General features: G+C 37.7%; 1 protein-coding gene across 7 annotated transcripts in view; it reads right to left on the bottom strand.

Moving 5' to 3' along the window:
• Positions 1–21127, bottom strand: part of LOC132306138 (uncharacterized) — a 43228-nt gene that overhangs the window by 9336 nt on the left and 12765 nt on the right. For 2 of the 7 annotated variants that reach the window (XM_059803383.1, XM_059803384.1), the window contains exons 6-10: positions 17238–17304; positions 16982–17049; positions 15431–15517; positions 13164–13287; positions 7538–7577 (exon numbers count right to left, since the gene is read on the bottom strand). In XM_059803383.1, coding sequence (XP_059659366.1) covers positions 7538–7577; positions 13164–13287; positions 15431–15517; positions 16982–17049; positions 17238–17304 — 386 coding nt within the window. Of the gene's footprint in view, positions 1–7537; positions 7578–10575; positions 10845–13163; positions 13288–15430; positions 15518–16981; positions 17050–17237; positions 17305–21127 lie in introns of those variants that run through there. The other 5 variants (XM_059803386.1, XM_059803389.1, XM_059803387.1 and 2 more) reach the window with 4 other exon arrangements.

Raw genomic sequence — 21127 nt, 5'->3', positions numbered from 1 at the left:
AAATTAGCTACAAGGATTTTCAAGGGTACTATGGTCATTTCACAGTTGTATTATATATTTATACGTTTATTCAGATAGTTGCATTGCATTGAATAGCTGTGAACTATCCTGCATTGTGAATTACACGGTCTCAGCAACAGTTTGATGCTGAGAATGACAAGTGGCTGTTACAAGGGCATTTTGGTCTTTCTACTTGAAGCTCAGGTGTGTGACACGGTGCTGTGGTCCTAGAGTGAGAGCGTATACAGTACATTGCATTTCTTAATCACCAAGTCTTGGATAAGAATGTTATTACAGCCTTGATACTGTAAGCTGTAATTTCTGGTATACTAGAGGACAAAACAACTGAGTTGGCAAGGGCATTATGGTCTATTCACATGGAGAATGTCATAATATTCTCTAACCAATGATTGGTTACAGGTGTCATGTGTATATCCTTCTTATAGTAGGACTTATATAGTGAGCTTGAGTATATATATGCTGATATAGCATTACTGCAGAATTGAGCCTCTTGTAAAACCCTAATAGTAACCTATATTTAACCTTTCTCGAGAGCTTCATATGAACTAACATTTCTAAGGTGCTAAATGATGATCTGAACCTCAAATTTTCATAAAAATGTCACTAAATTGATCCTTGTTGCTGTGTTTCATCATGGAGGTCATTTGCTGTCAAGTTTTGCAAGTGCAAGGGCTAGTTTGAAGATTCAATTTGAGCCTGAGGTTGTTGTGGTGCTAAGTCGAGGTTGACACATGTATAATTTGGCTATTTACATTTGCAGAGCACTTGTTCTTCAGGTTTACTATGCTGCAAATGATTTTTGTATCACAAACATGTGATCCAAGTTGTTTTCTGGTTTAGTCTTGTGATTCATATATAGATTGATAATATCTTGCTATACAATGTTTCATCTACATGCTAGCAAGTTTATTTTGATGAATCAAGGCTGTTGAAGTTGGTTTTTGGACAGAACTTTGGTCAACTTTGGTTTTGACCTACCAACACCCTAGTTCTTCATTGTAAAGCTGCTGATAAGGCCTAATTGATGTTGTATTGTGATTCACATGCTATACTTAACTTGTTTATCATCTGAACACACCTTACATATGCACTATATTCATAATGCTTTATATTAAATATATCACTTCTATGTTAGATTTGCAAATTGTAATTAATGTACTATATGAGATGCAAGGCCATAACCTGGTCAAGTGGTAAAATGTTTGGGTTGTCAAGTGACAAATCTCGAGAGCAGCCACTTTGTTGAATAATATGAAAAGTTAAGTCAATTATAAACATTTAAAAAGGTATCGAAATTTTTACTCATAAAAAAAAAAGAGTCAATTATAAACATTAAATTTGAAATTGAATCTTGAAGAAATATTTGAAAACTACACTCTTTTTATGCGAATTGAAAATGAAATTTTCATAAAACAAGACATATTGGTGGAATGCCACGTGCTACGGAATGTCGATTAAGTGAAAGTTCAACAACGCCTCTAAAGTGCAACTGTAATGTCACCGTGAGGCACATGGGGTGACAAAAAATTTAAGATTGAAACACTTAAAGTGCACTTTAAAGTATTGTAATGCACCATCTCACAAACATTTATGAATGACAAATGAAATGTTATTGATTGATTTGTATAACTGACGAACATAAAGGATTGGTATTTGTTGGGCAGTGGAAGCACGCAAACAATGAGGATCCAATAAAAGCCAACAAAGCAATCACACAAACACAAGATATACATGGTTCGGCCAAAACCGGCCTACGTCCATAGATGAGAAAAGATTCCACTGTGATTCGTAAAGGTATTACAACAATAGAGTACCACTACCACCATTCCACGAACCTATTTCCTTGCTAACAGCGTCACTGGTGTTTTTTGTACTCTACCAACCCGTATACTACCTCTACCCATCAAATCCCTCACGAGACTACATCTCTCTCAATCTCATAAGTCTTAACCCACAACATATGTACCTATTTATAGAGTTACAAACATAATTCCTTGTTGGACAAATATTACAATTCCTTAGAGGCTAAGACTTGCCAAATAAGAAATTACCTAATAGAATATAACTTTAAAATAGAATCCAAATTAGAATAGAAATTTGAGACACAATTTCCAACAATCTCCACCTTGGCGCAAATTCCATCCATACAATCATCGCTTCCCATGGCGTTGATCAAGAATTCTTTTGCAGCTTCAATCTTGACGATGCTCCTACAAGTCTCTGATTGTCCACATTATACGTTGCTCGATCAGCCAAACCTCCAAGGCTCCACCTTGACTATTCGAGCTCTATGCCATGTAACCAAACTAATTGACTCCACCTGCAACCGAAGCCCGTTGCAGCACATGTTGAGACTTCTTGTGTTTCTGGATCACCTTCACCTTTGGCTCTGATACCAATTTGTTGGGAGCAGCGGAAGCCCGTGAATAAGAAAGATTCAAAGACAGCCAACAAAGCAATCACATACAAACACAAGATATGCATGGTTCAGCCAAAACCGGCCTACGTCCATAGATGAGAAGAAATTCCACTATGATTCGTAACGATATTGCAACAATATAGCACCAACACCAAGAAAATGTATTTTCACCACGTACCACTCCACGAGCCTGTCTCAACTCCAATGACCCTCGGTGTTTTTCCTACTCAACCAACCCGCATACTACCTCTCCCATCAACTCCCTCGTGAGACTACATCTATCTCAATCTCACAAATCTCAACACAAAACCTATGTATAGTTATAGAGTTAACGAAACTCAATTCCTTGTTGGACAAGGATTAGAATTTCTTAGAGGCCATACCGAACAAGAAATTACCAAATAGACAACTCTAAAATAAAAACATAATTAGAATAGGAATTTGAGACGCAAATCCCAACAGTATTGAAAGCAAACTTGGGCTCCTTGGGTTCTTAGGGCCTTTCTTGGCTTCAACCGTTGTGTAGTTCCTGGGGATGTGTTCCCCTTTTAAACGCTTTCTAATACATATTATTTACTTATCATAAATAAATAAATAAAAGTTGCTTCAACAAAAGATTATCGAATTGGCTAGACTTGCTTTATTATGAACAAGAAGTTAACATGTCACACATTTCAAGTTTATGCACACTAAAGACACTTTGTTGAAATCATGCTTAAATTCAGTGAAATAATTTTAAACGTTTGGAGAATACCTTGTGAATATTGACTAGTGAGCAATTTGATGTAATAGAAATTTTGATTAAGAAGATATAGATTTACTAGTAAAATTCACGTGCAATGCATAATCAGTTGCATAAAGAGAAAAACAACCCTTAGAAGTTCACAATAATTTATCTATGAAGTAAATAAGAAAACAATTCCAAAGTAGAATAGATCTATCTATATTAGAAAGAGAAAGCAGAAAAAAATATATATATATACCTAATGATTAAGAATGGCCATAGTAGTTTTAAAGAGACTTTGAAAACCAATAACTTTTATTTTATTTTCTTTTTTTTTAATTGTTTTTAAATTCCTAATGAATTGGGTAAATATGGTTACACAGAAAGAATGCGGCTATTGGAAAGTCGATGACTTTTGGAATGAGTGTTCTTTGGCAACTAATCGATGGACATTATTAGCTGTTTCTTGGACGGACTTGGTATGCAGCGAAAGAATGTGACTCTTGGAAACTCAATGACATTTGTCATTAGTCAAGAATAGACTTTTTTCTGTTTTTGTCCACATGACTTTTGGGATAAGCAATGTCTTTGAGAGATGATTTATTTTAAATAGGTAACTGTGAGGGAACCGTTATGTAATTTAAAAAGAAAAAATTATTAATATTTATTTTAATTTGAAAAGGTACTAAAGTGTACATAAAAAATAGAAAATCTATAGACTTTTAATAGTAGTATAGATATAGATATACAATCGTAATTTCGTAAATACCACTTGAAACTTTGATAAAATGATGATTAAAAAAATAACTTCATAAAAGAACTCGTAATTGGTGTTTTTTTTTCCCCAAGAATGCTAGCCAGTGTGATTGACTAATTAAAGGTTTTTAAGTTATTTATGGATCACAACCTAAATGCCCAGATAGCCACTGTGATTGACTAATTAAAGGTTTTTAAGTTATTTATGGATCACAACCTAAATGCCCAGATGGGCATTGGATTTTCAGAACTCGGGATCTAGGTGTAACACCTCATATTCAAACTTGCATTCTCACACCCGACAGCCATTAATTTCAAAATTGCCCTAAATGATGGCCCATAAATTTTCTGCTCAGATATCCTCCAATGAAAACCTTGGTTCGTATGTGTACTAAATAATTGGTTTTCATTACACTCTCTTCTTCTTCTTTTTTTCTTTTTTTTTTTTTTTGATAAGTAAAAATTTATAAAGAAAGCGCTCAGAAGGGGAGCGAAACCCAAGAACAAAACAAAAGACCAGTGCCTTAAGCCTTCAAAGAGGCCAAAAAAAATAATAATCTCCTCTACAGATCTATAATCTCTCCCTAAAACCCAACAAAAAAGAGTGAAAATAATAGAGAACTTAAGCATAGAAATAGGCTTCTCCATCCCGTCGAAATAACGCCGATTTCTCTCGAGCCGAATGCACCACCAAATACAAAGAGGCATAGCCCTCCAAGCGTCTTGAATGAGAGCCCCTACTGAAAAACCTCTCCAAGCCTCAATCAACCCTCTAGAGGAACAAGGCAAGACCCAAGGGATCCCAAACAACCCAAGCATTAAATCCCAACAGTTCCTAGCCATGCTGCAATGCAACAGAAAATGATCGACAGTCTCTTCATCGCTCCTACACAAATAACGACGATTCACAACCACCTAATTCCGTCTCCTCAATTATCTTGGGTTAGAATCCTACCCACGACAAAGGTCCAAGCAAAAAAGGAAACCTTGAGAGGGGCCTTAGAACGCCAAATACACTTCCAAGGGAAAGGACCTACAGAGCTAACTGAAAGACATTTGAAAAAGGACCGAACCTCGAAACGACCCTGAGAGTTAGGATTCCAATGCCAACAATTCGAATCCCTAGCAGTAATCGCCTGTCGATACAATAACTCCAAAAAGCGAGTGACGTCCTCAATTTCCCAGTCCTCCTAAACTAAACATCCCAAGTCAGTCTCCCGTTATCAAGATGATAACAGTCAACCACCTTGGCCTGCCTATGAGAAACAATCCTGTAGAGCCGAGGGAAAGCAAGAGCAAGAGGACACTCTCCACACCAAGCATCCTCCCAAAATCAATCCTCCTACCATCACGAATCCGAAAACGAACATGTTTGCTGAAATCATCCCACCCCTTCCGAATGAGAGTCCAAACCCCCACCCCTCTAGGACCACGCACCTCAAGAGAACTCCACCCTCCACTGTTCTCCCCAAATTTGGTTGCAATAACCCTCCTCCAAAGCCAACGCCTCTGACCCTAAACCTCCAAAGCCATTTCCCAAGGAGAGCCTTGCTGAAAGGCAACAACTTCTTAATCCCTAAACCACCACTCCGAATTGGACAACACACTTGCTCCCAACAAACCAAATGATACTTGAACTCCCCCCCCCCCCCCCCCAAAATGATACTTGAACTCCCAAAATCAATCCTCTTACCATCACGAATCCGAAAACGAACATGTTTGCTGAAATCATCCCACCCCTTCCGAATGAGAGTCCAAACCCCCACCCCTCTAAGACCACGCACCTCAAGAGAACTCCACCCTCCACTGCTCTCCCCAAATTTGGTTGCAATAACCCTCCTCCAAAGCCAACGCCTCTGACCCCAAACCTCCAAAGCCATTTCCCAAGGAGAGCCTTGCTGAAAGGCAACAACTTCTTAATCCCTAAACCACCACTCCGAATTGGACAACACACTTGCTCCCAACAAACCAAATGATACTTGAACTCTCTCCCCCCCCCCCCCCCCCCCCCAACAAGAAAATTACGCTACAATCTTTCGATTCTCTCAGCCACAGAAGAAGGAATCTGGAAAATAGAGATGAAATACGTGGGAAGGCATGAAAGGGTACTCTTGATCAGAGTGACCCTACCCCCCTTGGAGAGGTATTGCTTCTTCCATCCCGCCAATCTCTTCTCGAATCAATCCACAACTGGATCCCAACTTCCCACACACCTCGAAGGGACACCCAGGGGCAACCCCAAGAAACTTACACCTAAATATATGTATTAAAGAAAATTACTTCCACCAGCATAGCTTTAAAAAGTTTTAGATCTGAAACGTGGAGAATACATATTTTTTAGGTTAACAATACTTTTTATCAGTGACGTAGGTTAACCTATCATTTGAAAAAAATAAGGGCTTAAAATATAAATAACCCACATTCTATCCTCTTCAAAGTCTCCCATATCCACCTCTGTTCTAGCTGACCCTCTATCTATACCTCAATCATCCATCAGGACCACCATTGACTACAGCAAACATCGTGTATCCCAACTCTCTTTTCTTCTCCTTTCTCTTCTACATATTCCTACTTGTCTAATCTATTTTTATCTCCTCTGGTTATGACCACAATCCCAACAGTCATCAGAATCTACCAAACCCCATGACCGCAATTACAATTTTCGCTCAACCCCATTTCTGTCACCATTTTCCGACTCAAGTCAGCCACAATTCTTATTCCACCCACCACACTGCCAGCAACAGACCTCTGAAACTTTCATGGAAATCAATCCCAATAACCAAATGCCCCACATCGTAAGTATCATGGAAGATCTACAAAAATACCATTGTTGTTATACTGTTATGCCACAACTACCAAGCTGAATGTTTTCTTTCCTAGTCCTCATTAATTTATGATCTTATACTGGAAAAGTATTTTTTATTTTAGGTAAATGAAAATTTTCAGTTCTACTCCAAGAATTTCGATTTTTGACAATTTCTCTTTTGTGCTAAACAATTTATTTTTCTCTAAATTGTTCCAGTGTAGAAGTTGTTCGTTTTTGTCATCTTTTCAAGAAACAAAATCAAATTTCACCAAATTTCGTTGTAATTTTAACCAAATTTGTATTATACCTTCATATTGCCGAGCAAGTATTATTGCCATTTTTTCAGTTTTATGTTGAATTTTCAACATTTTCTTCTTGAAGGGAATCTAATTGTAACTGTATACAAAATGTAAAATGGGGTCTGACTAATACAGTCTTGTAATGGTCAAATTTCATGGGCACCTGCAAATATTAACAAAAGGTATACCATAGTCCAGAAAATGGTGCTTCAAACCTTTTTAATTCATGCAAATCATTTGTATCAAATATTATGCTAATGCCATTTTTTATTTTGTCACAATGTTGGTATACAAAATAATTTTCAGTTTCGAATTTGGCTGCCAAAATTTGATAGGTAATATGACAACAAAATTTGAAATGCCTACATCAATAATATAAATATAAGGCTCTAAGAAAAATAAATAGTTATGAAAGTGAAAGAATTAACAATTATAGTAGCAAAAAAGGAATATATTAATAAGAATATTCCAACAAGGAATATATTAATAAGAATATTCCAACAATAACTTACTTGAACAGTGAGACCGTTGTCCAACAAAACCTTTTTGGTACTGCGCATGCAAAGCACAATGAAATAACTCAAGTAACATTGACAATAGCAATAAAGTCATTGTGCATATATAATTGTAGAAATATAAAAAGGAGATAATTGTGAAAAGGCTTAAATGAGATTAATCACTCATTCATAGCTCTAGTATTTATAGATAAAAAGAGCACATGCTCATATTACAAGAAAGGAAACTAAATCAAATATAAATCAAATCACAGCATATTTTAAAGCATATTCTATAGTATAATCAAATCTCTGCTAATATGATAAGTCATTCCATAAATCGTGGCTATCATATATGCTAACATATGCATAATCAAATCTCTACTATTATGGTAAGTCATTCCATAAATCGTGGCTATCATATATGCTAACACTCCCCTTAAGTTGGTGCGTGGATATCTAAAACACCCAACTTAGACAATGCATTCTCAAACACAATCTTGTTGACGCCCTTTGTAAGAATGTCTGCAAGCTGCTGAGAGCTAGTGACAAATGGAGTGCAAATTTGACTAATGATGATCTTCTTTCAAATGAAGTGACGGTCCACCTCTATATGCTTAGTACTATCATGCTGAACGGAAGTTGCTGCTATGCTAATGGCAGACTTCTTGTCGCAGTAGAGTGAGAATGGAAGCGACACTGGAAGGCACAAGTCTGTCACCAAAGTTTTCAGCCATAGCAACTCACATACCCCAAGAGCCATAGCCCCATACTTTGCCTCTACACTAGATCGAGAGACAACATCCTGCTTCTTACTGCGTAACCAAGTTACCATCAATAGTGGTACAATAACCCAAAGTTGACCTCCTATCTGAAACTGATCCTGCATAATCAGCATATGTACAAGCCTCATTACTTAAGTAACCATGATTGGCAAACAAAATACCACGGCCCGGACACCCTTTTAAGTAGCGAAGGATCCAAATAGCTGCATCAAGGTATGGGGTACGAGGAGACTGCATGAATTGACTCACGACACTCACGGCATAAGCAATGTCTGGTCGAGTCATGGATAAATAGATGAGTTTCCCCACATGTCGTTGATACTAACCAACATCTCACAACAACTCCCCCTCAGAATCAGCCAACCGATGATTCTGCTCAATCAGAGTACCAGCAGACGAGTGCCAAGCTGACAAAAAGCAGAAAGCAAGTCAAGAACATACTTGCGTTGAGAGATGAAAATGTCGGCCTTGGAGCGAGCCACCTCAATTCCCAAGAAGTACCGTAGGGGACTAAGATCCTTAATCTCAAACTGACGGCCAAGATAGCTCTTAACCTCAGCAATTCCAGTAATATCATCTCCAGTAAGAACAATATCATCAACATACACAATGAGAGCAACTGTCTTACCGCCTGAATGACGTAAAAACAAGGTTTGATTAGCTGCACTTTGATGGAAACCAAACTTGAGCATGGCAGTGCCAAAGAGATCAGACCAACCTCAAGGAGACTGCTTGAGGCCATACAGAGAATGACGAAGACGACAGACCATACTAGAATGAGAAGGAGAACAAAATCCCAGAAGAGGAATCATGTACACCTCCTCCTGCAAATCACCATTGAGAAAGGCATTCTTGACATCTAACTGAAATAGAGACCAAGATCGAATCGTAGCAACGGAAAATGATATACGAATGGTATTCATCTTGGCAACAGGGGCAAAAGTCTCCTGTTAATCTATGCCATAACTCTGAGCATAACCCTTGGCAACCAACCAGCCTTGTAATGAGCAACTGACCCATCTGGATTACGCTTAACTGTAAACATCCAACGACAACCCACAGCCTTTCATCCAATAGAAAGCGGAAAAATGTCCCAAGTCTGATTTTTCTCAAGTGCTTATAGTTCTTCTGTCAAAGCATCACACCATTAAGGTTGTGCTAGTGCATCTAAAACACTAGAAGGAAGAGGAATCGAGGCAACAGAAACAAGTAAACTCCGATAGGAGGGTGAGAGAGCACAATCAGAAACAAACTTAGAAATAGGGTATGTACAAGAACGTTTACCCTTTCGAAGAGCAATGGGGCGATCATCAAGCAAAACAATAGCTTGAGAAGGTGGAGCTGGTGCCGAAGGAACAGGGCAGTCGATTGTGGGAGTAGAACTGTTGTCTCCAACTATAAACCTGTGGAAAATAAACAATTCCCCTGCTGGAGGGGTATCACAAGGAGGAATCATAGAAGACGAAACAGGTAACGGTAGAGGAGTTGAAGACGGAAGAAGGTGATCATCCATTATATTCAATGGGAACCATTCACCTTGAGAACCAACTGAAACACTATAGTGTGGTGTATGCTCAAAGAAACATCCATGGATATAAACCGCGGACAACTGGGACGATGGCAACACCTATAACCTTTTTGAGAGTGAGAATAGCCCAAAAACATACACTTCAAAGCCTTGGGGTCAAGCTTTGTACGAGTCTGCCCCAACTGCTGAACAAAGCACAATCACCTGAAGACTTGCAAAGGAATCAAAAAAAGAGATGAATTAGGATGTAAGATTGAGAGTGGGGCTGCAAACCTAGGAGTCATATTAATGATGTAAATAGCTGTAAGAACTGCATCTCCCTAAAATGACTGAGGAACATTCATGCCAATGCAGATTGCTCTGGCTAAGTCAAGGATGTGGCAATTCTTTCTCTCAGAACGGCCATTCTATCGAGGAGTTTTAACATTAGCCATCTGATGCTCAATCCCAAATTCTGTACATAACCGTTGTACCTCCCCATAAATGTACTCCGTACCCTGGTCAAATCTAAATTTTTTTAATGGTACGACCATATTCAGTCTGAACCATTGTCATGAAATTTTTAAAAATGGTGTCAACCTCATTTTTTGTTTTCATAAGATAAACCCATGTAACACGACTATGATCATCAATAAACAACACGAAATATCGAAATCCAGGACTAGAAGTAATTAGGCAAAAGACCCCACACATCTTTATGAACAAGATCAAAAAGTCTTAAAGCAGATTTATTACTACTAGCAGGATAATTGGAACGAACATGTTTAGCCACATAACATGTCTCACAGGATAAATCTGACACTGCCACGTTACAAAATAAGGAAGGAAAATGTTTTAAATAACCGAAAGAAATATGTCCTAAACGCATGTGCCAACACATAAGCTGGGCTTTATTATATGAAACAAAATTAGAAAATGAAGTTGAATGTGCTTAAGGTGACAAAAGAACATCTAGCAGGTATAGATTGTCCACTTCACGCCCACTACCAATCATCCGTTTCGACACCAGATCCTGAAAAATACAATGAGAGGGAAAAAACGTTACACTACAATTTAATTGTTTGGTAACGCTACTAACAGAAATAAGATTTGTAGTCAACTGTGGAACATGAAGTGTATCTGACAAAGTTAATGAAGGAGTAACTGATACGTGACCCTTCCAAGTAATGGAAGATGGAGAACCATCCGCAAGGCGTACCTTGCGATGGTTAGAGCATATGCTATAAGATTAGAAGAATGAGGGCATACTAGTCGTATTGTCTGAAGCACCAGAATCAATGATCCATGGTGTCGAAGATGTAGATACGCTATGTGCAGACGTAATAATACCCGAGTGGGCATAAGTAGAGGTTAAATGAGATGATGCAACCATTTGGTTGAAGAATTGTTTGAACTTGTCCAAATCAGCTTGAGTGGCAGAAGATGTAGAGGCAGAGTTGTCAGGATTTGACAACGAGACTGGTTATGTAACTGAATGTGCAGAGGATCAAGCTATTGTTTCTGTTACGGTGGACGTCCATGTAGAGCATCACAACGAGATCTGATGTGACCAATTTTTCCGCAATGGTCACACTGTCCACGTTGTCGTCCCGGAGGAGGACTGGTGGTATAGCTCTGAATTGACTGGGATGGTACAGTTCCTGAAAGGTTGGGAACCCAAACTACCATAACAGAATGATCAACAGAAGCAACACCTAATGGATGAGTCCGACGGCTCTCATCTGACAACACATAAGAGTGTGCATCCTCAAGAGTAGGAAATGAAGATAACACGAGCATACTCAAACTCGTCATTCAACCCGACAAGAAACTGAAACCCTCGATTCTTCTCCACAATCCCTACATATAAAACCGCATCATTTGGATCCATCCAAGAGAGGAAGGAATCATAATATGACATCTCCTCCCGAATAGCACGAAGCTTGGCGATGTAACCTGAAACTGTCAAATCACCCTGAGAAATCCTAGTGATATCTCGCCCTAGCTGGAAAATCTGTGCATTATTCTGCCTCTGAGAATAAGTGCGTTGAACTGAATCCAAAATCTGCTTAGCAGTCTTCATAAACATATAACCAACAGTTATGTTTGGTCGCATCGAATTGACTAGCCAAGACATAACCATAGCATTATCTACAAACCATTGTGGATATGCCTTCTCTGACTCAGCTGGCTCTTTCTCAGAACCAGTAATATAACCAATCTTGCATTTGCCACCAATGAACATCTTGACAGACTGTGCCCAAATCAAATAGTTGGAACCATCCAACTTCACTGTGGTGATTTGACGTCCTAGATTTTCTAATGAGTTGGTGGAAAAAAGGGTCCCACAACCCACAGAACTTGAGCCAAGAAAATTTACAGTCGAGGACCATCTGTCACACAACAATAAAAAACTCCATACACAGCACAAATTTTGTTAATAAATCAAAAGGTCTCCTCAGACCATAAAAAATAACAATGTCTCCTCAAATCATTCCCGAAAAATCCAAACACATATTTTTTTTAAGGAGCGCTGCCCGCTTACATATAGCCAAACAACCTCCTCCTTAATATCCGGAACCTCTTTGCAGTCTAAATTTTTTTTTTTTTTTTTTACCCAAGCCCTTCTAGGTGTTGGAGACAAACTATCCCAATTTACCCAACCCTAGAAGAGTAAAAAAGAAATTGTAAAACTTAAAAATACATGTTTTCAAGAACAAAACAACAGTACAAAAAAACATGTGTAGGCAACGTCACACGATGTTACAAACAGCCTAAGGTGGCTGTCACACACGTAGCAAGGCTGTTGAAAGGTGTGGAAAGGTGTTGGCTCTGATACCAAGTAGAAATATAAAAAAAAAATGAGAGAATTGTGTAAAGGTTTGAATGAGATTAATCACCCATTCACAACTCTAGTATTTATAGATAAAAAAGCACATGCTCATATTACAAGAAATGAAACTAAATCAAATCTAAATCAAATCACAACATATTCTAAAGCATATTCTATAGCATAATCAAATCTCTGCTAATATAGTAAGTCATTCCATAAATTGTGGCTATCATATATGCTAACATATGCATAATCAAATCTTTGCTATTATGATAAGTTATTCCATAAATCGTGGCTATCATATATGCTAACAATAATCATTATGAGCTTTTATACTAACATTTATCAAAGTGCATTAACAATTCACTAAATTCCATATCATAAAATATAATGTCTTGAAGAAAACGATATATGAGGTGTCTGCTGCATGTCTGTGTGCGCGCGTGCATGTCTGTGTGCGCGCGTGCATGTCTGTGTTTTAAATGCATAACTGAAGATTTTCAGGTCAATAAAACTTACTGAGGAGTGGCTCCAATCCCCTTTATTGGAGCTTGTGCTTCCACAACTTTGCATGTCACCCGTTGAGGAATGGATGCAGACACCGGTTTTCCATCATACAGCTGCACATTGACTTTCATGTCATCTGTTTACCATTAAATATGACATCTTAGATTGGTGATTACAGGTTAATCATGGAAACTAATTACGACTAGTCAGATTTATAAGATGATGACAAAAAAACAAGGAAGCATAGCAAGTAATAGCGCCATAAATTCAAGAAGAAAACAGGTTAAGGAAAACAAAACACACAGCCATAAACAAAAAGCTTCATTCTGAGAACTTATAAGTGCTCAAATGTTGCACATTTTAGCACCTAAGCTAGGGTATTTTAGTCCATTCATCTATCTTACTTTCTCGTTTTAGTTCTAATTCTTGTCTTTATCTATTCAGGTCAATAAGGTTCAAACAGGCTAAAGACAGCCTATTAAGCCCTTTTTGGAATCAAGAAGAAAATCTGGAAAAAGTTCAAAAAAGTGCCCTGGAGCAGTGGCAATCGATCGCCAAGGCTGTGATCCTTTGCAGCCATGTCAGCAGCGGATAAGGCGCCACGTCATCGTTCGTTCAAAGTGGCGATCGATCGCAGCAAACTGCGATCATTCGCAATGCCACGTCAACACCTACTAAGCAGAAAAGGTTTCCAGTTGTGAAGATAGGATTGCCAGGTCATCAATGATTGATCGCCGAGGTTGACGATCGATCGCCGAAGTCCGCGATCGATCGCCACCCCTTGCTGGCAGTGAGCTGTTTATTCCCAAGCGCGCCCGAACTCCACCTAACTTTTGGCTACGGGATTGAACCAATTAGAAAGCTATTTTCTGACTTGTTGCCTACACAAAGGAGCTTGTATTTAAATCAAATTGAACCAATTGTATAGGGTTCCACTCTTTTTGTTCCAAGTTCTGTTCCAATTTTTGTTACATTTTACATAGCTAGACATAGTTTCTCTCTCTAGATATTAGGGTTTTTAAGCAAGAGACGAGGCAAAAAAGGAGGAAGAAGATGAAATCAACCATGAAAATAGCCCTTGAGGGTTGCAAGATAACATCCATGAGTGGCTAGATCCTCCTCTTGGGGCTTGGAAGAGCCCCTAGGCTTGCCTTCTAAAACTCTAGCTCTTTGATATTTTTGGGGATTTTTGTTGTAAATAATGTATTGACCTTGTGATTTAATAAATGTTGTGATTTACATGATTCAATTCTTCCAATTTGTTTACACGTCTGTGTGATGAAATGGATGATTATGTCTCTACACTAGATTCTACAAATTTGATGCATGTCTATGTGTGTTTGAATTGTGAATCTAGTGATGGTCATGCATAGTGCTTATTAGATACACTTGTGGTTGATTTGATGGGTTATGCTTGTGCTTGATGGATTGTTCTACAACCTTAGTTAATTAGTTTAATTTCCTTATCATTAGTGTAATTGTAGTGTAATTGCATTTAAATTCCTAGATAGGTATAGAATCCATGCTTGTATTTGATGATCCATGCTTATTGTTACAAGATGTACATTTCTCTAGATTGGTATGTGCTACAATTGTGGGTTTATTGAATGGTCAATGTCTTCACTTGATGGGTTGTGCTACACACTAGCCTAAGTAGACAATTCACACTTGTTGAGTCATCCATGCTCATTGTTTCAATTGTTGGCACTCACTTGGTTTACAACATTGAATTTCCCCAAATCTGTGAAGACTAATGGTTTAGAAGAAGAGCTTAGCGGTGATTCCAATGCCCTAAGACCTCTCTCCTCTTCTCTCACCTTAATCAATTTTAGCTTGTTTTTACATTGCATGCTTTCAATTCAATAGTAGTTTAATTAAACCAACCAAACCCCTCTCTTAATCATTCGACCTACTAATCCGAATTTAATTCCGAATACGCTTGCGGTCTCTTGGGACGATCCCTACTCGCTATGCTACATTAGTAGCAGTAGTGGTGGTGGTTTTATAAATTTAAATTTGACCGAAAAGGCTTCTTAAACCACACTCCCAATTTGATGGTTGTGACGAGACGCGTCAAGAACACTACAAGAGAGGAAGCAGAGGTCTAGCAGGAAGCATTTTCAGAATGATCCATGATGCATATATGAACCATTTGCATTTTAAGGATTTAGAACTAGTGTACTTTACAGGAAAATATGACCAACATAAAGTTACCAAAAACGTCAATAATAGTAATTTGTATGTCGTAAATATTCAAAATCAAGACATCGCAAACTCACAAATTGTTGGCTCTTTGCCCTTTTTCTTTAATGGGAAAGCAAGGGATTGGCAATGAAGATGATGTTCAAGTCTCGGGATTGTATGCCCTACAAAGCCAACTTTGGATTGTAATCGACATTTATCTGGGTTTTATTATTTGTAGTCTTACATATATATATATGGTGAATGCTTGTGTTGGTTAATTCAAAGATTGAATTACACGTCCACTAATTATAATTGGATAATTTAGGCGCATAGGAGAGTCTCGTGTATAGGAGATATATAAATCATCAGTATTCATGATTAGAAATTATTCACATTCAGTGATAAAATTAGACATTCTATCGAAATAAAATGTAACACATTGGTTTTTATAGAATAGGGTGGCTTATCTCGGGCGTCTGAGTGGAAGAATCAAAACCACACATTAGTGTGTATGACATGTTGAACTGGATCGCTGATAAATTAAAATTACGATAGCCATCATAAGTAATTTTCCTTATACTAAGGCGAATAAAATCTTAATCTTGAGGGATGTATGGACCTTGGTCTTTTGTCGTGGTTGCTTTGATTTACCAATGTGTGAGATCTTTTTAAGTTCAATATGCCCAGTATTTTTGGATAATTATTGATTATGGGCTCTTTGAGAGTTTAGAGGCCCCATTTGGCCTTGTGTAGTTCTCTTGGGATGCAATCCCCTTTTGATCACTTTCTAATACATTCTTATTTATCAAACAAAAAAAAAATTGATCTCTAGAACATACTTCTCAAGATGGAACCCAATGGTATAGAAAATAAAATCTTATGTGATCAAACGTAAATCAAGTGGCCAAAATATGGATTAATTAGTAGCTGGATTATGGTATTACCTTTATGGTATCTAAACACTGATTAAAATGGAGTGGTTAATTTGCAATATTTAGTACATGAGTGGCTTCTTTATTCGTCACTTGGAGTGCAACTATTTTCATTTAGTGGGATTGAAAATAATTCATAGGCATATTTAATGGGTCAACAGTTTTGACAAGCCATTTAATTGGGTATATTGGAGCCAAGACATGGATAGGCCCATCTAGATCCCACTCTAGCCTAATTTGGGGAGCAAGTTAGGAGTTATGAGGAGGGGTGGTGATGGAGAACCAGATATGGTCCGAGAGTTTGAATTGCACATGTTTCGCCATTACTGTTGGAAACATTGAAAAGACAGATAGAATTAGGGATTTTTATTTATTTATTATTAGTATTTTACTAATGTTTTAATTTTAGGGTATTTTAGTAATTTAAAATTTTAGGGTTTTATTTTTGGTAGTAGGATTTTATTGGGGTTTTTCCTTGATGCCTATATGTGTCGGTTGATACATTGTGAAGACAACTTTATGATTATTAATTAAAGTTGAATTTTTTTTGACTCTTTGAGAGTTTAGGGGCCCTATTTGGCCTTGTGTAGCTTTGCGAGATGCATTCCCGGTTTGAACGCTTTCTAATACAATCTTATTTATCAAAAAATTAATAATAATTCCAAAATTCAAAAATCAAATGCCTCACTACATAGTGTTTAAAATGAAATTGACCTTTTAAATATGCAACTGCTTCACCAAGCATGTCCTTTGGCAAATCCACTTGCTCAAATGTATTAGGCCTGAAAAAATTTACCAAGAGAAAACACAGGAAGTAAATTTGCTCTCTCTCTCTCTCTCTCTCTCTATATATATATATACATACATATATTTTTTTATTTATATATATATATCTTTCCTTAAACCTGAAAATAAATTTAAATTTGCAAAAAAGTGATGGAAGAAAAAAGAAAGAAAAAGTATAACTTACTCCATTAGCACGATAATGTCATCCTCAGTATACAGGTAATTATAGGGCTTTTGTACAACAAATACCCCTACACCAAATCAAATTAGATAAAAATAAATAAGAAGAATCTAATGCAATATCAAGTACATGACTCCATAACCTGATTATTCTAACTTCGAATAATAATAATTACGTAACTTACTATTGGTACAAATTAAAAATAAAAATAAAAATTAATATCAAAATAAATCTAGTGGGTGAACATGGATTGACTAAAATAGTCCAATTTAAGGTCAATGGATAAAATTAAACCCATTAATTTTCTTGTGTACTTAAGTTCCAGGTAACAATTTAGTAAATCTAGCCATTATATAGATCAGGATTTCTACTTGCAACAAGAAGACATGTATGAGTTCAAGAATTGGATTCTGAAAAGAAAAATGCACACATAGGTAAATTTGAAATTTTAGAAGTCAACTTAGTTTAAACTTGTGTCATTCCAGAACTTTAGGGTAAATTGAAAAATAATATTATTAATAATAACAAAATAAATCACCTCGGACTATCATTATTTTACAAATACCACCCTGTCAGTGTAAGAAAACCCCTGAGCTATAATAGCAAATAAGGACAAGATATTAGCTCTTCATTAGTTGGATAAGTAAATTACTTATTTTCCCTTACTTGTTTCATAATTATTTTGTTAGAATTATTTTATTTTAGAGTTAATTGTTATTTTCTTTGGTTATATTACCCCAGGGGTATTATTGTATTTGTCTCCATTCTAATATAAATATAAGGCAAGGTGAAGGGATAGAGTGATTTTGCAGCGTACCCTAAACCTCATCTCTGATCAGTTTCTCTTCTTCTTCTCTCCTCTGATTTTATACTCTAACTTGGTATCAGATTTAAACCCATTGAAAATCAGTCACCGGGAGATCAGAACCTTCACCTACCCTCGTTACAATATATAGAATTACCATGTATAGGGTTAACTTGTTCTCCACTCACCTACTCCCGTAGCTTCTCCTATATAAACACCATTGTATTCTTATATTACTTACTCTATATTATACGTTTTCATATACTCACTCTCTCTCTCTCTCTCTCTCTCTCTCAACATGGTATCAAAGAGGAAATCGATCCCTCTTTAATTTTTTTTTCAGTCTTGCTCGTACTCCAATCTTGATTCCATCTCAGCGTTCTCTCCTTGGTGATCTCAGTTCTCGTCTCGGCAATCTCTCTCGGATCCCACCTCGGTAATTTCTCTCGAGTTCATCTCGGCTTGATCTTGGTTCTCTTATCTCGGCTCCCTCTCTCTACTATATCTCATTTGATCCGCAGCTCTTCTTATGGATACTAGGAAATCTCATCTTCTTGGGTCGATCACCAGCACCAAACTGAAAGGCTCAAGCTACCTTCAATGGTCTCGAGCCGTAGAGGTGTTCTTATAGACTCGAGGAAAACTGTCCTATCATCAACCAAACCCACCAGTGATGAAAAGATTATTGAGACTTGGGAGAAAGAAGATGCTCAGAGTATGACTTGGTTATGGAACAACTTGGAGCCTAAGATATGGTAAAATCTCAAGACATGTATTCTTCATAAAAGAATATTTCTCATATTTGTTAGTTGTACCAGGATATTTTTAATCTCCAGGGAGATCTATCTCCGTTGAAGATTATTACTCAGAATTAAAGGGTATGTGGGAAGAATTGAATGTCTACCAACCATCGATTATAGACATAGAACAACAAAAACAACACAAGGAGGAGTTTCGGGTGGCAAAATTTTTATCTGGACTTAAACCCGAACTCGCTCCGATCAGTTCGCAGATTTTGTCTGGCAGGAGATACCCACAGCAAGTGAGACTTTTGCTCGAGTTCGAAGAGCATCTATTCATGCCCCTGTGATTGAAAAGGACAACCACTCTGCTCTTGTTGTTCCTACTGAGCGACATGATACTTTCCGTGGAGGACGAGGGGGCAGAGGTCCTTCCAACCCAAGCCGTGGTACTCGTGGCAGCAGAGGGAGTAGCGGCAGCAGCAAGAAGTGTACTCAATGTGGCCGAAACAATCACTCGGTTGACTTCTAGTTGATTTCTGCTGGAGCAAGCCAACTTGGGCTAATCAAGCTTCGGTTTTGGAGGAGACTACTCCCATTCTTGCGAATGAACAAGTCGTTCTCTCCAAAGCCGAGTATGATTCTCTGGTAAAGCATGAGCGTGCAAATCAGCCATCCTCCAGCGCTAATATCGTTACTTCAGATAATACATGTCTCCATGCTTTATCTTCTACATAATTGATTCAGGGGCATCCGATCACATGACAGGTAACCCATCTCTTCTTTTTGATATTTCTCATATTTTCTCACCATCGGTTGTTACTATAGCGAATGGTGCCAAATCACTTGTTATTGGAATTGCTACCTTCCGCACTTCGAGCCTCACTTTTTTCATCAGTTTTATATATCCCTCAATTTTCATTCAATTTATTGTCAGCTCGCAAAATCATATCAGATTTAAATTACTCAGTTACTTTTTCTCCTACCCGTTGTGTCTTTTAGGATCTCAAGACAAAGAAGACGATTGGTGGGGGGTTTGAGAAGGATAGTCTTTACTACTTCCATCCAATTACTGCTCTAACAGCTCTACATTCCACCTACTCTTCAACTTACCAGTGGCATTGCCGCCTTGGATATCGCTCTTCAAATAGTCTTCAAGCCTTGGTCCCTTCTTTAGTTGATTTTTTCTAAGTTTAATTGTACTACTTGCGAACTTAGTAAACATCGTCGAACTACTTTTAAGTGTCGTTTTGATAATAAAAGTTTGAAACCTTCTGAGTTAGTACATTTGGATGTTTGAAATTCAAAATCAGTTTGATGCAAAATTACTTGTTCTTAGAACTGACAATGCCCTTGAATATAAACTTAATATTTTTCAAAAGTTTCTCGAGTCAAGGAGCATTATCCATCAAACATCTTGTCTTGATACCCCTTAACAAAATGGAATTGTTGAACGGAAGACTAGCCCACTCCTAGCTATCGCCTATGTTACATGGAATCGGGTACGGGTGTCGGACACGAGTATATATCTATGCGTCAGACATATCAAATCTCCAAACAGAAGGACACACTGACACGGCTAAATATTCATTTTATTAATTATTTTATTTTATTTTCTAGAGTAAAGTAATGTTTTTATCAAATATAATGTTCAATATAGGCATTTAATTCTTTTTTTTTTTTTTTTTTTTTTATAAGTAAACAATTCAATAAAAAGCGTTCAGAAGGAGAACGCGTCCCAAACAAAAACACAAAAACCTAGAACCCCTAAGGCCCAGGGAAGCCAAAAACTCAACAATCTCCTCAGCAGAAGAGCAGAATCTATCCGAACCACAAAAACAAAGAAAGCTAATAACAAAAGATTTCAGAACACTAATGGAAGATTCCTCTCCTTCAAATGATCTTCTATTCCGCTCCCTCCACAAGCACCACCAAAGACACAAAGGCTCCATCCTCCAGAACCCTCAAGCCTGTGCTCCCACCCAACCCCCTCTCCATGTGTAAATCAAGCCTCTAGTAGATCAAGGCATGACCCAACAAACTCCAAATAAACCTAGCAAAAGGTTCCAACAATCCACCGCCACTAGACAATGCAAAAGAAGATGATCAACGGACTCGTCATTGCACTTGCACATGCAACACCAATTCACCTTAATAAGCTTTCTCCTTCTCAAATTATCCAGCGTCAAAATTTTACCCCACACAATCGTCCAAGTGAAAAAAGCCACTTTCAATAGTGCCTTAGTACGCCACACTGCCTTCCAAGGGAAGATCACCCCGTCCAAGTCCAGAAGGCATCCGAAGAAATATCTCACACTAAACAATCCTCCAGCATAAGAAGTCCAAAC

The sequence above is a fragment of the Cornus florida genome, unplaced genomic scaffold (assembly GCF_030987335.1).
Source record: "Cornus florida cultivar Cherokee Brave unplaced genomic scaffold, ASM3098733v1 CherokeeBrave_3.0.0_Hap2_Chr05, whole genome shotgun sequence".
Classification (NCBI taxonomy): Eukaryota; Viridiplantae; Streptophyta; class Magnoliopsida; order Cornales; family Cornaceae; genus Cornus; species Cornus florida.
The sequence above is the reverse complement of the archived record's forward strand: the minus strand, read 5'-3'. Positions and strand labels throughout refer to the sequence as shown.